At 44.6% G+C, this 17,612-nt stretch overlaps 1 protein-coding gene across 3 annotated transcripts in view; it reads right to left on the bottom strand.

Annotated features, from left to right (window-relative positions):
- Positions 1-16,716, bottom strand: part of EMB1135 (RING/FYVE/PHD zinc finger superfamily protein) — a 35,079-nt gene extending 18,363 nt beyond the window's left edge. For 2 of the 3 annotated variants that reach the window (XM_078577168.1, XM_078577169.1), the window contains exons 1-14: positions 16,288-16,716; positions 15,580-15,645; positions 15,244-15,417; positions 15,029-15,159; positions 14,493-14,569; positions 12,129-12,310; positions 11,936-12,013; positions 11,724-11,856; positions 7,341-7,401; positions 7,183-7,264; positions 6,545-6,673; positions 6,308-6,451; positions 877-976; positions 466-594 (exon numbers count right to left, since the gene is read on the bottom strand). In XM_078577168.1, coding sequence (XP_078433294.1) covers positions 466-594; positions 877-976; positions 6,308-6,451; positions 6,545-6,673; positions 7,183-7,264; positions 7,341-7,401; positions 11,724-11,856; positions 11,936-12,013; positions 12,129-12,310; positions 14,493-14,569; positions 15,029-15,159; positions 15,244-15,417; positions 15,580-15,645; positions 16,288-16,692 — 1,891 coding nt within the window. In that variant the 5' untranslated portion in view covers positions 16,693-16,716. Of the gene's footprint in view, positions 1-465; positions 595-876; positions 977-6,307; positions 6,452-6,544; positions 6,674-7,182; positions 7,265-7,340; positions 7,402-11,723; positions 11,857-11,935; positions 12,014-12,128; positions 12,311-14,492; positions 14,570-15,028; positions 15,160-15,243; positions 15,418-15,579; positions 15,646-16,162; positions 16,214-16,287 lie in introns of those variants that run through there. The other variant, XM_078577170.1, reaches the window with a different exon arrangement.
- Positions 16,717-17,612: the final 896 nt, after the last annotated feature.

The following is a 17,612-nucleotide window of genomic DNA, read 5'->3' as shown; positions in this document are numbered from 1 at the left end:
TACCATGTTGGGGAAGAGAAGGAGAAGATAATGACATAACTTGAGCAGAGTACATGTAAGGGTATATGTACCCCAAGAGGGAGAGAGGATAATAGGGCTAATGGGCTTATAGAATAGGGCCCATTAGCCCATGAGGGATAGTCTATCACTAACATTATACGATATGCTCTGAAAATAGTCTAAAATATGGTCTAACCGACTCTTTTAGAACTTGAGGCTTATGAGGAAGACGGTTCAGATATCTCTTTTTTTTAAGAAATTAAGAAAGATCACCCAAAATCAGTGACCCTCCCTATGTGATAAATATAGATGATCATTAAGTGCACACAAGGCGTAAAATGCCACGGCGTGAGTCTTTATTTTAGGAAAAATGTATAATTGTTTGCATGAAAACTATCCAATCATCATGCAACTGTGTGAGTCATTATTTAAGGAACAATGAATAACTATTTGCATGGAACTTACTTAAAATTTCCTCATCACTCTCAATATCTGCAGGGACCCACTTAGTCGCTTTCCTAGTCCTTCCCCTGGATTGGATATTAGGTGAAGAGTTTCGTCTTTTCTTCCGTGAAACCTTGTCACTATCGTCTCCTGAAAAGGAATTTGAAAATAATCACGTTATATGATAAAAAACCCATTTCAGAATGAAGAATCCTCAGGGGAGAGGAAGCTCCGAGGAGAGAGAAAGTGTAGAAGAAAACAAAACTCCTTATTTTAGGGTTCTCTTCAAGAAGGTACATAAAGAGGGAAAAACGGAAGAGAGAGAAAAAGAGAAAGAAACATATTGAGAGAGAAAAAAGAAAATAAGAGAAAAAAAATAAGAAATATATAGACAATTCAACACAGAACACAAAATGGTTTAAGCCCAATAACCTGAAAGTGATTCCGGCTCCGGAGGCAATGGATAATTTTCTTCGACCAATTTCAGCAGAAGTTCTTTTGGGCCAGATACAAAATCGTCCAATTCAATTCCCTACCCGACCATAAAAAATATGTCATTAGGCAGACAACTGAAAGCAGAGATGTGACATTTAAAATTGTTGACATTATTGTCTCCTTTCCTTTTTTCTTTTCTTCTTTCTATTATTAGCTCCTTTCTATTATTAGCCCATTAAGGGCCCTTTCTATTATTAGCCCATTAGGGCTCCCTATAAAACCCCTTGTAATCTCTTTGTTTGTGTATCAAGAATTGTTCTTTCTTCTTGTCTTCATGGTATCAGAGCCCTAACCCTAACCCTAATCCGGGTTCCTGGGCTCGACCGTAGCTCCGATTTCTGGCGTTTCTACATTCGCCACGATCTTGAGCTCCTTCTCCTTCCGGTTGGCTACCTGCTCCTGGCGGCGCAGCTTCTTTCCGGCCACATTTCCGGCTTCCCGCACCGCGCTCCCTCCTCGGCTGTGCTTCTCTCTCGGCAGCGTACGCTTCCCTCTCGACCGCGCGCTCTCCTCTCGGTCGCGGCCGCGCTCCTCCGACTCTTCAGCCGCGCACGCAGCCAATAGCCGCGGGCGTTCCAACAGCCGTGTGCTCCTCGTGCGACACTTCATTCTGTGATCAAGATGACGGAGCCTGTATCGGTTTCCGGTGTGACGCCAGCATCGACGCCACCCAGTGTGGGTCAAACGTCAAATGCTTCGGAGGCACCTCTTGAGTCGGGAATTGGTCGGCTTCACCTGGACCGCTTTTCTGCCTCGGATGCCTCCAGATGGGATGTTCACCGGCTTTAACCTTCTTCAGTGGCAGCAATATGTCCAGATTACTCTCAAGGGACGACTGATGCGTCATTTACTTGAAGAAGGGCCTTCCAAGACAGACTCCAAGTACTACGACTGGCTAGACGTTGAAGGGGTGGTCCATCGATGGCTTTTGGATAGTATTTCACCGAGTATCAAGGGTGAATTTCTGTCTCTTGAGTCTGCCCGGGCCGTGTGGGAAGCGGCCCTTGACAGCCACTCCAAGAAAAATAATATTGCCACACTGTATGAGCTAGTGCATCGGGCCGCCAATCTGCGTCAAGGAGACAGGACGATCATGGAGTACAGCACAGAACTCATTTCTCTGTGGAATGAGATTGATCACTACATGCCTCCGGACCCTCACTCGGTGGATCGCAAGTACACTCTTCAACGTCGGGTTTTTCAGTTCCTTATAGGACTTAACCCGGAATATGAAGCGGTACGGGCTCAGCTTATACACCGGGAGAAAGAGCTTTCCTTCAAGGATGCGCTTCGCAGCGCGAGAATTGAAGAATCTCGCTTTCAGCAGTCCCAGACCCCGGCTTCTGCACTTGTAGCACATTCGTCTTCCTCCACGCGCTCCTCGGTGACGACCACATCGACTGGAGCAGGAGCTTCGTCTCGTGGTCCATCTACTCGGACTGAGGAATCCTCCAAAGGTGATCCTTCCATTTTCTGCAATTACTGCAAAAAGCGGGGTCACTCCAAGGAGACGTGCTTTAAGCTTCAACAGAAGCGAACACAACAGAGCAATCTCGCTACGGTTGCACCTTCTGTCAACCAAGTACCGATGCCTGGTCAAGTGCCTCTATCCTATGGTCTTCTTCCAAGTGGAGCGTCTTCGGCGAGTGCTTCTCTTCTCGGCTTTACACCTGAAGAAGTGGAACGTCTTCGGCGATTGCTTGACCCTCCAGTCGTGGGCTCGTGCTCTCTAGCTAACGCGGCTATGTCCACCATTCCTTCTCCTCCTCCTTCACCATCTGCGTCGTCATCATCATCCACTTGGCTTCTTGACTCTGGTGCCACTGCCAACATGACACCCAATCCTAGAGCTTTTGTGACCTATGAACCCGTTTCCGGCTCCTCCAAAGTTAAAACAGCTTCCGGTGATCTTCTCACTGTGGCTGGGATTGGTCGTGTCTCTCTCTCCTTCGATGAACCTCACTAAAGTCCTTCATGTTCCACGGCTTGCTCATCATCTTCTTTCTTTATCCCGCCTTGTTCGTGATCTGAACCAAGATCTTACATTCACTCCTAATACCTGTTTTTATCGTGATAAGGTGTCGGGGAGGACGATTTCCATTGCTGAGGAGCATGAGGGTCTCTATCTTGTTCGATCTCCCTTGTCTCCCCTCGCTGTTGTTGCCGCTGCAGTTCCCCTTTCGGCGTCTCATGAGCGTTTGTGGCTTCTCCATCGACGCCTCGGCCATCCATCCTTTGCTACTCTTTATCGTTTATTTCCAAAACTTTTCCAAGGCCACTCTGTGGACCGCTTTGTTTGTGATGCTTGTCGAATTGCTAAACATCATCGTACTACGTATCCTATTTCTTCTTCCCATTTGACGACTCCTTTTGCTCTCGTTCACACCGACGTGTGGGGACCCTCCCCTGTTCATAGCACGTCCGGTGCTCGGTGGTTATGTATATTCATTGATGACGCTACTCGTTTCACGTGGGCCTATCTCTTGAAAAATAAATCAGAGATCTCCCTTGTTATTCCTCAGTTCTACTCTCTCATTCAAACTCAATTCTGCACTTCTATTCGTCGCTTCCGCTCCGACAATGCCCGAGACTATGTCAATTCCACGTTAAGTACTTTCTTCCAAGAAAAAGGCATCATCCATGAAACCACATGTCCTTACACCCCCCAGCAAAATGGAGTTGCAGAACGAAAATTTCGTCACATTTTTGAAATGGCTCGGAGCCTCTTATTTCACATGCATGTGCCAAAGTATTTTTGGGCTGAAGCTGTCCTAACTGCCATTCATCTTCTCAACCGTCTTCCGTCTCGCGTACTTAACTACTCTACTCCCATTGATTGTCTCCAGCATTCCTTCCCAACATTTCTCTCCGAACCAATCTTCCCCTCGTGTCTTTGGGTGCATTTGCTTTGCTCCTAACCACCATCTTGGTCGTGACAAGCTTGATCCTCGGGCCATCCAATGTGTCTTCGTCGGCTATGCTTCTACTCAAAAGGGTTATCGATGTTATCATCCACCCTCTCGTCGATTTATTGTCACCAAGGATGCTACCTTTGACGAATTCACTCCGTATTACCCCTCTTCTTCTCCACCTTCTCCTTCTTTACCACCTCAATCAGATCCCCTTGAATTTCTTATTCTTCCTAACTCATCTCCCTCGTCACCTGTCCCAAGTCCTTCCTTGCCTGTTCCTCTCGAAGAGCCTCCATCTGATATTCCCATGAACACCTTGTCCTCTGATCCTCTGCCTGCACCAATCCCAAATCCACCTGTCCTTACTAAAGATCCATCCTCTGCTTCATCGAACCCTCCTGCAGAGTCCCCATCGGATCCCTCTATCCCACTATGTTGTGCCCCTTTACCTATACGCCGTTGCCCGCCAGAAAAACGCTATGGTATCACTCTTGCTCGTCGCAAGCCTCATGTTCCTCCTACCCCTGAAGTTCCCTCATCCTCCTCATCCACTCCTCTTGAAAATCCTTCATTAGCACTTGTGTCTTGCCCTCATCCTTCTCCATTGTATCCATTAGCCGCATCCATCTCATCTCATCGTCTTTCCCCATCCTACCACGCTCTTCTCACCTCCCTTCCAAAGACGGTGGACGTAGCCCTCTCTCTTCCTCATTGGCGTCGGGCAATGGAGGAGGAGCTACAAGCACTTGCCCTAAATGACACATGGGATCTGGTTCCACTACCGCCGGGCAAGCACTTGGTTGGCAGTCGTTGGGTTTATGCTGTAAAGCACAATTCCGACGGCTCTATTGAAAGGCACAAGGCACGTGTTGTGGCGCAAGGGTTCACCCAACAGTATGGCATTGATTATCAGGAAACGTTTGCCCCTGTGGCCAAGATGAACACTGTCTGGATTCTCTTGGCTCTTGCCGCCGATCGGGGCTGGATATTGCAGCAATATGATGTCAAAAAATGCTTTTCTTCATGGTGATTTGACTGAGGAGATCTATATGGCCTTACCTCCTGGATATGCCTCCTTAGTGCCGTCTACTCCGAGTTCAGTTGTTTGTCGCCTGAAGAAAGCGCTGTACGGTTTGAAGCAATCTCCTCGTGCTTGGTTTGGCCGTTTCACCATGGCCATGAAGAACCGGGGATACCGTCAGTGTAATGGAGATCACACGCTTTTCTACCGTCATTCCACGTCCGGGGGAGTGGCTATTCTTCTCGTGTACGTGGATGACATTATCATCACGGGTGATGATACGGAGTCCATTACTCAGCTGGCTATGTATCTGTCGTCAGACTTTGCCATACGTCATCTTGGCCCATTACGATATTTTATTGGTATTGAGGTGGCTTATTCTTCGAGTGGGATTTTCATCTGTCAGCGGAAATATACAGTGGATCTTCTTTGCGAGTTGGGAAAGGAAGACTCCAAGCCTATTTCGACACCGATTGATGTGAGTCATCGACTTGGTGCGGATGAGAATGAAGATCCGCCTGAGCCCGGACAATTTCGAAGACTTGTGGGCAAACTGCTCTATCTCACCCACACCCGTCTCGACATTGCATATACAGTGGGTGTTCTAAGTCAGTTTATGCAGAACCCTCGAATGAGTCATCTTCATGCTGCCCATCGCCTCCTCTGTTTCTTGAAGGGCACCATTGGCCGTGGATTAATGTTTCGTCGTCACAGTGGTCTGCGTCTAGAAGTCTACACTGACGCCGATTATGCAAGATCTGTGGTTGATCGTCGGTCGACCTCTGGGTACTGCACCTTCTTGGGAGGCAATCTTATTACTTGGAGGAGTAAGAAACAGAAAGTGGTCTCTCGATCAAGTGCTGAAGAGGAGTTCCGTGCCCTTGCGCATGGTCTTTGTGAAGCACTTTGGATTACCCAACTGCTTCGTGAACTAAGGTGTCCGGTTTCTTCCCCTGTTCAGCTGTTCTGTGACAACCAATCGGCTATCAGCATTGCTCATGATCCCGTCCAGCATGATCGTACAAAACACATTGAGATTGATCGACATTTCATTAAAGAGAAGCTTGAGTCGGGAAATTTCTGCACGCCATATGTTCCGTCAGCTGAACAGCTTGCAGACATCTTCACCAAAGGGCTTCATGCCCCTCGGTTTGAGGAGCTCTGTTCCAAGCTGGGTGTGGAAAACATCCACGCTCCAGCTTGAGGGGGAGTGTTGACATTATTGTCTCTTTTCCTTTTTTCTTTTCTTCTTTCTATTATTAGCTCCTTTCTATTATTAGCCCATTAAGGGCCCTTTCTATTATTAGCCCATTAGGGCTCCCTATATAACCCCTTGTAATCTCTTTGTTTGTGTATCAAGAATTGTTCTTTCTTCTTGTCTTCAAAAATACTACAAAAACAGAATAAAGTCAAAATTCTATTAAAAGATTCTCACATATTTGGAAACAGCCTCTTCTGTTCTGGCCTCTCCGGTGCTCTGAAGCCCAATTACGGCACACTTGTTTTCTATCAACGCCTGTTTTGCTAGTTTCACAACGGCTGGTACTTTAGCAGACATACACATATGCTGGAAGAAGCGCTGAACAAGGAGAAGCCGATGATCAGGAACAAAAGTTAAAGAACCACGAGAGACGGCAAATTAAGAAAGAAAAAACTGAAAATATATGTATACCTGATGACTTGCCCAGTACAATCGCCATAACTGACCAGAGGTGGATTTCTCCTCAGAATAAAAAGCACTTGCGCACAGGAGCTCAGCTCGCAACTCAGTCCAAAATTCTGCTGCTTTGTTGTACATACTCTAAGAAGGACAAGACAGAAAACAAAATTCAACACAGTTTCAAAAGATAAAGAAGGTAAAAATAAGAAAAAAAATGATCGACATATCCTGAATCATTCTGTTTGCCAGCATCGTCCTTTCTATGTCATTTTTTAATGCTAAGTACTCGAGTGGGCCTAATTAATCAATGGCCTCCTCGGGTATCTTAAGTGACTCACGTGTTCACTTAGTGTGTCACGTGAGGCCTTCCTTGGTAATGGGCTTCAGCCGACCACTGTACTCGGGTATTTCAATCGCACATACATTGTACGGGTCTTATTTAAAACCCTAAGAAGCTTTGTCGCTTTTCTCTCAAAAGATTCATTGAAACAGCACGGGGAATAGTTTTTGAGCTTTTGGGCATTTATGTCTGCCAAGAAAAAAAATCTCTGCAATTAATAGTCGTATAAGAGTCCAGAAGATCAAAATAATGGAAAAGAGTCCACACGTAGAAAGGATGTTGAGGATGATATACTGAAAAGACTATGCACCATCATTTTGTCTTCTAGAGGCGCTTCAATCACTTCAAAGTCAGTGCCCTTGTAGCTAAGGTTTCGACAAACGTACATGCCCCTGAAATTGTCAGTTAGACCCCAATTATTCGAGACAACAGAAATCAAAATTGCGAAATGACCTCATTCCAAACTACCTTGCCTTCATATCCATTGCCACAAGTTCCAGGGCTCCCACCCCACCCTTGTCTAGCACACCTGTAAAAAAGGAGATTGAATATTTAATTATTGAAAACCAATATGAATTGAAACTTTAAATGAATATGCAAATACACAATATCAGACAAATGAAAACCCAAACAAAGTATTTTCCGAAGAAAAACACCAACAGAACATAAAAAAAAAGATAACTATCTGCTCCAACTAAGCTAATAAAGACAGCACAAGTGTGAAAAAAACGATATATTGGGCCTGATCACATAAAGTTTCTTTTGATAAAAGTGATACTATTGGATAATTGCAAGGAACTGACGTGGATAACCTCTGGTGGAAGTGGGGGAAGTGTGCCAAGTGGGGTTTACTGAATAATTATATTGCCCTTTCCAGTTCTCATCACCTAAAATGGGAAGATGAGACGATGGAATCTCTTGTCGTACCCTTTTGACTGCCAGGGTGGCAGGCTCCTCCCATCGCCAGATGTCCATTTATCTCTCTTCTTTATCTCAACTTCTATTTCCAATTCTAACTTAATCTCAATCTAAGTCGATCCAACCTGCAGATTTTGCGACATGATATCAGAGCGTTGGTCCTTGATCAAAAAAGTGTAACAAAAAGAGGAGCTGAAGAAGAAGAGTATTTATACATATATGAAGAAGAGTCAGTTGTTATGCCCCCCTATTTCTCCAGCCATGGTGGTAGTGGAGCCACAACTGCATTTTTTTTTTTGAAGAAAATAAGGCAGACCTGATACTATTAAAAAAACAAACTCACGTACACAACATTTACAGATTGACCACACCTCCTGCTTTTATCCCCCTACCCCCCAAAAAGATATTAGTGGCCCAACTCAAATGTGGCACTCTCGACTGAAGCCTTTCCTCCCTTGAACACCACTTCGTTTCGGTGCAACCATACCGCCCACAGTATTGCGAGAATTCTCCCCCACTCCATTCTGCTCCGGTATCCACCCATCGTGACTGATGCCCAAAAATCGTCGTACGAGGAGAGATTCACCCCTAAAATCTGTTGCGAGGCCCATACTCCTTGAGCTAGGTGACATGTGAAGAAAAGGTGTGAGCAGTCTTCCTCTCCCCTAGCGCACAAGGGGCAGTCGACGGGCTCTGCTGGTGCCCACCTCCGCCGATAGACCCGGGTGACGAGTTTTCGTCTCCTCAACAACCAGCCAAAAATTCTCACTTTAAGAGGAATCTTTAGTTTCAGCATTATGTGACATGCCTGCCTGACTTCTGGGTCATCTCTCGCCACCCCTCAAATCTTCAAGTATGCATCCTTCACCGAGAAAGGTGGCCCCTGCCATACCCATCCGTCTCGATAATCTGCTGAAGGACTGAAAGGTAGGAGGATCTCCTGCATTCCCAACAACTCTTCAAACTGAAGATCCGATAATGTCTCAGAGAGGGTTAGGACCCAAGCCCCGTCCCAACATTCGCTGACTGTGGCAGTTGGGTTCCTTGTTAGAGCAAATAGTCTGGGAAACTTCAACTTCAAGGGACCTTGTTTGGACCAGTTATCTTGCCAGAACTGAAAGCCTTCTCCATCACCCAGTTTGGCATCAAATAATTCACGAATGTGAGGGATGATTTGATGAAGGCTGCGCCAAAAAGGGGACCCCCCCCCTTCTTCTCACCCATCGCCTTTCCCAATCCATATCATGGCCATACATGTCTCTGAGGACATCGAAAACCAGACCCTCCGCAGGTGTCATAACTCGTTCGACCCATTTAGCCAGCAATGCCGACAAATGGACTGGATATTGGCCATCCCCACAAATGGACTCGCCAGAGATGACAATGAACTTGGGTCCTGCGGGACTGGTCCTTGTCAGAGAGAACAGAGAAGAGGATGTGGACGTGGGCTGAATGAGCACTGCTGATTGCAACAAGGGTGGAGTTGTGAAGGAGCTTGAGCCATGTCTGCTATGCAAAGGCAAGGACTCTGGCCAAGGCCCAATTGCAGGCCATGGCGATCCCAGCAAGAACATCAGCCGCTGTCTGGTTCTGCATCATCATCGCCAAGAGCAATCCCTACCGTCAGACTCATGAGCATGTGCCCGTGTTAAGGGCACCACCAGCCCTGAAAGGAAGGGCTCATCTCTTCCAACGACAGGTCAGGCCGCTGCAAGAGAGGATCTAAAGGACCATCCAAAGCAGTCCATGCAGGAAGGTGATACATAGATGATATTTGACTGAAATTTGAATGCACTATACAGGGAATCGACAGTTCTTTCACAATGAAGAATCTTCATTCTGAGGATAGGAAGAATATTCTAAAACAGAGGCTGTCTATGTCTTTGATGGGACTCAATAAAGAGTATGAGAACCTTTGAAATCAAATTCTCTACAGAGAGAGAATACCTGAACTGGATGAAACCATTGGTATTGTTATGGAGGAGAAATGCCTACGACTAGTCAGAGAGACATCGAAGGCCAAGTCATCTAAGCATTCTCCACAAAGAGGATTGACTCCAAGCCAGCTCCTGAAGTGGTTCAGGCACAGTGCCACAGTTAGACAACAATGCAAGATTCTAAATTAAGGAAAATCTCAAAAGGGTGACCCCAACAACAATCTGTGATCTAATATTGCATATTGAAGAGGCACAGAAAACAAAACTACGGGAAAGCTTAAAATAAGAACCAATAACTGATAAGAGTTTATATTGCTACCTCTCAAGCTCAAGTTGGAGAGGAACTATAAGTTTAAGAGGATGGTTGAGATTACCCAGGAGAGAGAAGTGTTTCTGAACTGAATGAGGAAATTGACAAAATGAGGTAGTTCATAAATGAGGTGGAAGCAATTGCTGCATCGTTGGGATGTGCAGGAGATAACATTGCAGCTCTGGGTTGGCAGTTCCTGTGACCCCAAGTGGTTCATAAATTATTGCTTACAATAGACACTCAAACAGGGAAGAATTATGTCAGTACTGGGCACTAGAGATTTTTAAATTGATGATATGGGTGTCCTAAAAGCTGCCGTTTTCTAACAAATAAAACTGCCTTACATATATGCATTCAAGGCACATCTCCATTCTTCTCCACTGGTCGCCAGATATAACTATCACATGTGATGATAAGACTGAGATAAAGCTACTCAGTAAATGCTTATCCCAGGAATAGAGCGACAAGCCAATGGGTCCCTTAAGGTATTTCTTGGCAATTGAAGTCACATATTGCAAATAAATTATCTTCATGTCAAAGTATAGATATATTCTGGAGTTGTTCCAAGAGACAGGCAGAGTTCCCAGCAAAGCTGCAGGCACAAAGTCCACACTAATAAAGTAATCTTAAAGATGTAAATCAGGTTTACGCAAACCGCTCCATTATAATTACGATACAAATTCAAAACGCCGAGAAAACCCTTGCGTGGAGAAGAAAGTGTGTGTTTCACACTCTCAAAGGATCCCCGATACAAGTACATTAGTTTCTAGATTTTAGGAAAGGTTATTGGACAGGCCCAATAACATAAGACAGAAAGAAAGGATGAGAGAAAGTGAGGCAATGCTTCAACAGGTATTTCTTGGCAATTGAAGTTTCATATTCCACAGAAACTATCTTCAAATCAAAATATAAATACACTCCAAACCAGCTGCGAGAGACAGGTGGAGTTCCCTGCAAACCAGTAGGCACTCAGGGCGACACTGATTGAGTGCAACTTAAAGATGTGAATCCGTTTTGGAAGGAGAATCCGTTAGGTTAAACTGTTCTGCGGAAGGATACCCCGGAAATCTTTCCACGGTAAATGACTAGAACAAAAGAAAATTACACAGAGGACCAAATTAGGATATCAATAAAATGCCATTGCAGACAAGAAAGAAACTGATAAGCATCTCTTGAAGACTTACCACAAGAAGACAAGAAGAACCACAAGTTCCTCACGTGCAAGCTGATTCACACGTGTGAAAGGGGAAGGAAATAAGGCGGGAACTCCACTATTTCAAATAATGGAGCAACAACCTATAAGAAGGAGAAAGCCGCAGCGGGAAGGAAAAAAAGGACTTTTATCAAGAAGATGTTGTCGGAGATCCTCCGTCGTCGGGCTGCCATCGACCGATCCGGCGAGGCAGAGTCTCTCCAAAGATGGAGAGTTGCATCTTTCCTCCTTTAGTTCGAATTGTATTCCTCTCGTAGTGTTTGAACTCTTCAAATTCGTGATTGAATATTCTGGGCAAGTTCATTTCGTAAGCAAGAAAGAGGGAAATCGATTCTCGCTATTGTTAGTCTCTCAGAGTCCTAACAGAAACCAAACCAAGTCAGTAAATACCAGATCGAATCTTAAGATAAGGTAAAAATTAAATCTAATAGACTTAAGAAATAAAGAAAAACAAGACACTTTGAGGGACAGACCTAGAAAATCATGGAATTTTGGGAAACAAGTTCCCAGTCCCCAAAGTCCAAGACGGACCATATATCCCATGTTTCTTGGCTCAGAAGCACCCGTTGCAGAGCAGTATATCACGCGAGCCTCAGGAAGCCGTGCCTAAGAGCGTATTATTTAAGGAAACGTTTAATGGCAAATAAGTAAAATTGTACCTTAATTTTACGAATAACTAAAAAACCTGGATTTCAAGAACAGCTTCACCAGTTCGAGTTGGCTGGCTCCCTGACTCAGGAATCAGATTTTTGGCCTTGTGGCACTAAAATTTTGAAGCAGAAAACAAGAGAATGACTCTTCAGCACAAAGATCAATCAAAACTCAAAGTATTTTAGAGGACCTAAAAAATAGAACGTTATCAATTGTACAACCAATACCTCATCAAATATCAAAAGACAATCATATTCTGAACCACACCATTGCAAAAGTTGTTGTAGTCTAGTTCGGGACTTGTCCGATGACGCTATTAGGCTACTGTACGTCAAAAAGATCACCCCCTCCTTGATTCCAACAGCCTTTGAGTCAAGTTTGGAGTAAGGTAGTTTGTTCAAGGCATGAACTGCGAAAACAGAGAGAAGTTACAGCCACAGGGATAAGAGATAAACCTACGTATGTTATTCAGAAAACTGAAACTTATAGAGAAAATCGTACTCTTGTGGAAAATACTAAAACAATATCAGATTCATTCAGGTCACACGACCTAATTCATAGAGTTCTAGATCCCCTTCTTACGGTTATTATGTGAAAACCGCACAGGAGATAATGTATAATCCTAAGAAAAATAAGGACAGAGTAAAAACGTGAAATAATAACATGTCGAGGTTAACAGCTCCCTTTAGAATGGCAGCTAATAATATCGAAGTCAAGTTGAAGTCCCAATGAGCGTCACACTTCCTTGCCTCATCTGGATTTTCACCTCAGTCTCTGTGATCCCCTCAGCCAGCGATCATCTCTGCTTTATGGCATCTGTGGGCAGCTTGTCCCTGGTTGATCCCTGCCCTTCCCAGTCGATCCCTCCTATTCCCCTTTCCCCGACAGAAACCAAAATCAAGGTTCCTATCTGTCAATCATTGAATGAAAGAGACAGAGCGAGAGAGGACGCATGGCAATAGGAGGAACCCGTTGCCCTGGGAACTAGGGATTAAAAATCCTGGAAAATCAGCAGAATAGATCATCTTTTACTGCACTCTATCCGCCTTAAATAGACAACAGAGACATATGCTTTTACCTAAAAACCCCTGATACTGTAAGGGCTGACATTTTAACCCAGAACTCTAACACTATCAGCTGCTTTCAGGCTGCTGCATACAACTTCGTTGTACTCCTTGTCCAGACACAAGCGGAGATGAAATTGATTTATGAAGATCATTCCTCAGTAAGGCAAAGAAAATTGTTACTAATGGTCACAAAGCGGAGACGAAGAGATCACTCGGGGACAAAAAAGGCAAAGAGACTGCTTTTACAGAAAGATCATACACTCGTTCCCACAAATGCCAAACATCAATAATGATCACCATTAGAATAATCAAGGGGGGCTGGCATAAATACAGTACGCATGAAGTCACAAGGACAGTTCTGATGGCACCAATTGAGTTTAATTCCTTCGTCATTAGTGGTTTAAGCTTGAGAACAAAATCAGCATGAACATCGCTATTGACCACTAAAATATAAGTGATTGACCTCATCGAAGAGAAATATCAAACTCCAAATTGACTTCTTGAAGAAAGGACGTCAGCATGTGTTTCATCTTCATTCAATCCATGCTAACCTCAAAGCTATCTAAAGATAATAAAACTTCTGCCAAACCCCTTCCAAAAACAAGATCACTTGAAATGAAGAAGAAACATCCAGAAGCTTTCCAAATGGCAAAGGGATTTAATTAGCTCATACTGTTTATCGCAATCAATAAAAAAATTTTGAGAATCCCAAAGTTCACTAGTCTTCATTCCCCTTAGCAGCAATATCTTCATAGAGTCGTTCATGTGATACAAATGCATCTTAATAGTAACTTCCTGAGAAGTCATATAAGTTGTGTGTTGAGGCCTCAAGACATTTAAATAAAGATTGGGGAAAACGAGTTATAACCCTAGAATGGGGAATGAAATTATGCTCATTTATGTTTTTTAATCTTTAGTACTCTATCAGTAGGACCAAGATCATGTAGGAGAAGAGTTCTCTAAAGAGTTAATACTTTAGAGCATGCTCATTTATACTCATTTAATGGACCTGTTAGAGTATGCTCTAAGCATACTCTACGGACATTTGCTGACGAAGAACCTTTTGACTGTGATCCTTTGTATTCTTCTTCCTGATAGCTCGAATCTTTATGTTATTGATCATGACTTCGCCTGACTTGTATCTCTCTGACCCTCTCCTTCTCTTCTGTTTATCCCTGTTGCGATCAAGATTCATCGAATCCCTCCTCGCACCTCTTCATTCGTTGATAAGTACTGGGGACCTAATCAGTAGATTCCAAGATCAAACCATCTATTGCTTTGCACTTTTGGAAGAGGTGAACCATCAACTCTTAAGGGCGCAACAGAGAGGTTCCATGGATGGGCTGCTGCAGAATTAGAACAGCTTGTGGAGCATGCTCCCATTTGCCAGAAAAACATGCTTGCCGATTCATTTGTGTCATCTCTTCAAGCATAATGTATTCAAGAATAGATTTATACCAAAAAGATACATCCAGCACATTCGATGGCGAATTAAAAGTTGTGTTCTGTAAACACAGTGCTAACCTTCCACAGCTGTTGCACCAACATCATCTAAATCTCTGCGTGCATCAAACTTCAAGTCTGAACCAACGGAGATCCACCTAGAAATTAAGGCAAGAAATAAGAAAAATAATGACCCTAAGACACATAGAAATGAAACCAGACGACTTCCACTTCACTTTTTGCCTGCCCTCCCAAAAAGAGGGCCACCCTATTTAAAAAGAGACACGAAAAAGGATAAAACAACATGAAATGCCCCTAGTGGGCTGAAACAATAGAAATGCCCCTTACAGAGGTTAAGGTTAGTACCAGCCTCATAAAAATAGAATCTCCTTTCAGCTGACATAGAGGAATAACTCATCTGGTACACAAGTGAAGTTAAGAAATCACCATAAATCAGTTCCATTCATAATCGTCTTCCATATAGTCTCTCACGTGTTCATTACGATCACTCAAATGAAACAACCCACCAATAACATGGATAGGTCAATGAAATAAATCCCAAACATCACTGGCGTACAAAGTTTTTACAGAGAGAAAAATGTGGACCACTGACTTACACTGCTTTATGTCTGCCATGTTGCCAGTTCTCCCATATCAACCCAGCAATTGTTCGTCCTTTACCCACCCCAGCACCATCACCAATAAAGAAACCAGCTCGAGATCCATTAGGAAGATGATGATTATGCCTCTGCCAATAAAATATCAATTCAATTTTAATCATTAATCCGACCAATGTACGAAAAAAAATCGTTTCGGAAGAATGATTCAAGACCTGGCAAGCATACACAAGAGTCTCAATCTGCAAGCACGACAGTCTTTTGGAACTTTCGATTTGTTTGAGAATTTGTAGGTCATAACTCGGTTCAGGAGGTTGAACGGCAGATAAAGAAGATGTTTCCACAATTGGATCTGGATGAGGTTCACCAAGTGAAAGCTTTGAAGGACGCTAATGGAACAAAAAGAAAAACCATATCACGATTCCAGATAGATCAACCTAAGCTAAACATTTTCCCAGCATAAAGAGATAATACACCATGCACTTCATGGTTATTGGAGAAAATATTATCGTTCACCGAGGAATCATAAACTGTAACAGAAACATGCTTACATAGTCCATGAATGTCTCTGCAACCGGGCCACGTTCATCTTCTTCTCGTTCAACGTCCACTGCAACCTAAAATTTTGACGAAATCCACGGACGATTGGATCAAATCATCAATGGTATTCGATGAGGAAAGAGATAAATTTGCAATACAGCATTAGTCCAGCAATGAAGACTCAATTTTTCCAAGATAAAAACCAATGATCCCGTGAGTTTATCTATTTTCTGACGAATGCCTCGCACGATAAATAATACTCGACACTTCTCCCCTTTCCTCTCTGAAAGTGACACCGTTGAAATTCCATAATTAGTCGAGCTAAAAGATTCAAAATTCCCATGAACAAAAACGAACGGCAGCCAATGCCTCCACAGCACTTACTCGCAGTTCTTCAATTACGATGAAGAAGCCAAAAAATTCGAAATTCCAAGTTAAATCGATCAAAAGAATTCAATTTTCTCCGCGTCCAAAAGAAAATAAATTCCCTCCGCAAAACAACGACACCGAATGTGAAAAAGCAGAAACAATCGGAACCGCAGTCAACCGAGAAACTAAGAAACGATTTTAATTACAGAAGAAATGATCAATTACCTCATCAACCTCCTCGAGGCTCTCCGAAAAACAACGACACCGAATGTGAAAACACAAACAAACGCAACCGCAGTCAACCGAGAAATTAAAAAACGATTTTGTTTTTTGAAGGAATGATCAATTACCTCATCAACCTCCTCGAGGCTCTCCGGGGGGGTCATCCCAGGGAAAGGGAGGGGGCCAGAGGAGAAGAACTGGTGCAGTTTGTTGAGGTCGACGGCGAGGTCGACACCGCACTGCGGGCAGTTGAACCTAGCCAGGCCGTGCGGGACGTTGAGCACGGCCTTGCAGCGCGCGCAAGGGATCTGGATCTTGGTCGGATCAATGCCCTGGGCTTGGGGCGCGGCGCGGCGAGCCCCTCCTACGCCCGCCGGAAGCATCTGCGGAAGCTGGCACTTGGGGCAGACGAACTCCGCCATTCCCGGTGCCACTGCGAGCATCCAATGGCATCCTGCGCACCTAATCTGGCAGCTCCCCGGCGGAGCTCCGGCGATCGGTGGCGGAGCTCCGGCGATCGGCGGTTGCGCCATCTTCCCCCCTTTCTCCCTCCCGAGCCTGCAACAAATGAGGAGAGAAAGTGGGTTTGGGCTGTATTTATAGGGGAATTTGTTGGTTTGGGGTTGGGGGTGCCACGTGGCGCTCTCTCATTGGCTGATTTTGAGTCCGTTTTTTTCCATCCATTGGGGAAAACAAATTTCCTGTCATCAGAATTATGGATGATGTGATCACCGTCGTCGCGCGGTTGCATGGTCGTTTTACGATTGTACGGTTGTGCGATCGTTGCATGGTCGTTGTGCGGTTGCGTGGTCATTGTACGGTTGTACGGTTGTGCGGTCGTTGTGTGGTCGTTGCGTGGTTGCATGGTCGTTGTACGGTTCTGCAGTCATTGCGCGGTTGCATGGTCGTTGTACGGTTGTGCGTTCGTTGCGTGGTTGCGTGGTCGTTGTACGGTTCTGCAGTCATTGCGCGGTTGCATGGTCGTTGTACGGTTGTGCGTTCGTTGCGTGGTTGCGTGGTCGTTGTACGGTTGTGCGGTCATTGCGCGATTGCGTGGTCGTTGTGCGGTTGCGTGGTCGTTGCACGGTTGCGACATCTCCCCCTCTCTCCCTCCCAAGCCTGCAACAAATGGGGGGGAAGCAAGTTTGGGCTGTATTTATCGGGGAGTTTGTTGGGGGGAGTCATGTGCCACGTGGCGCTCTCAAATTGGCTGATTTTGAGTCCTTTTTTCCATCCATTGGGAAAAACAAAATTCATGTTTTCAGAACTATGGATGATCTGATCACCAGCGTCGCGCGGTTGCGTGGTTGTAGTTGTATGGTCGTCACGCGGTTGCGTGGTCATTGAGCTGTTGTGCGGTCGTCGCGCGGTGCGCCATCTCCCCCTTTCTCCCTCCCATCCTGCAAGAAATGAGGGGGGAAAGCGGATTTGGGCTGTATTTTTAGGGGTGTTT

Source organism: Wolffia australiana, chromosome 6, assembly GCF_029677425.1.
Source record: "Wolffia australiana isolate 7733 chromosome 6, ASM2967742v1".
NCBI classification, from domain to species: Eukaryota; Viridiplantae; Streptophyta; class Magnoliopsida; order Alismatales; family Araceae; genus Wolffia; species Wolffia australiana.
The sequence above is the reverse complement of the archived record's forward strand: the minus strand, read 5'-3'. Positions and strand labels throughout refer to the sequence as shown.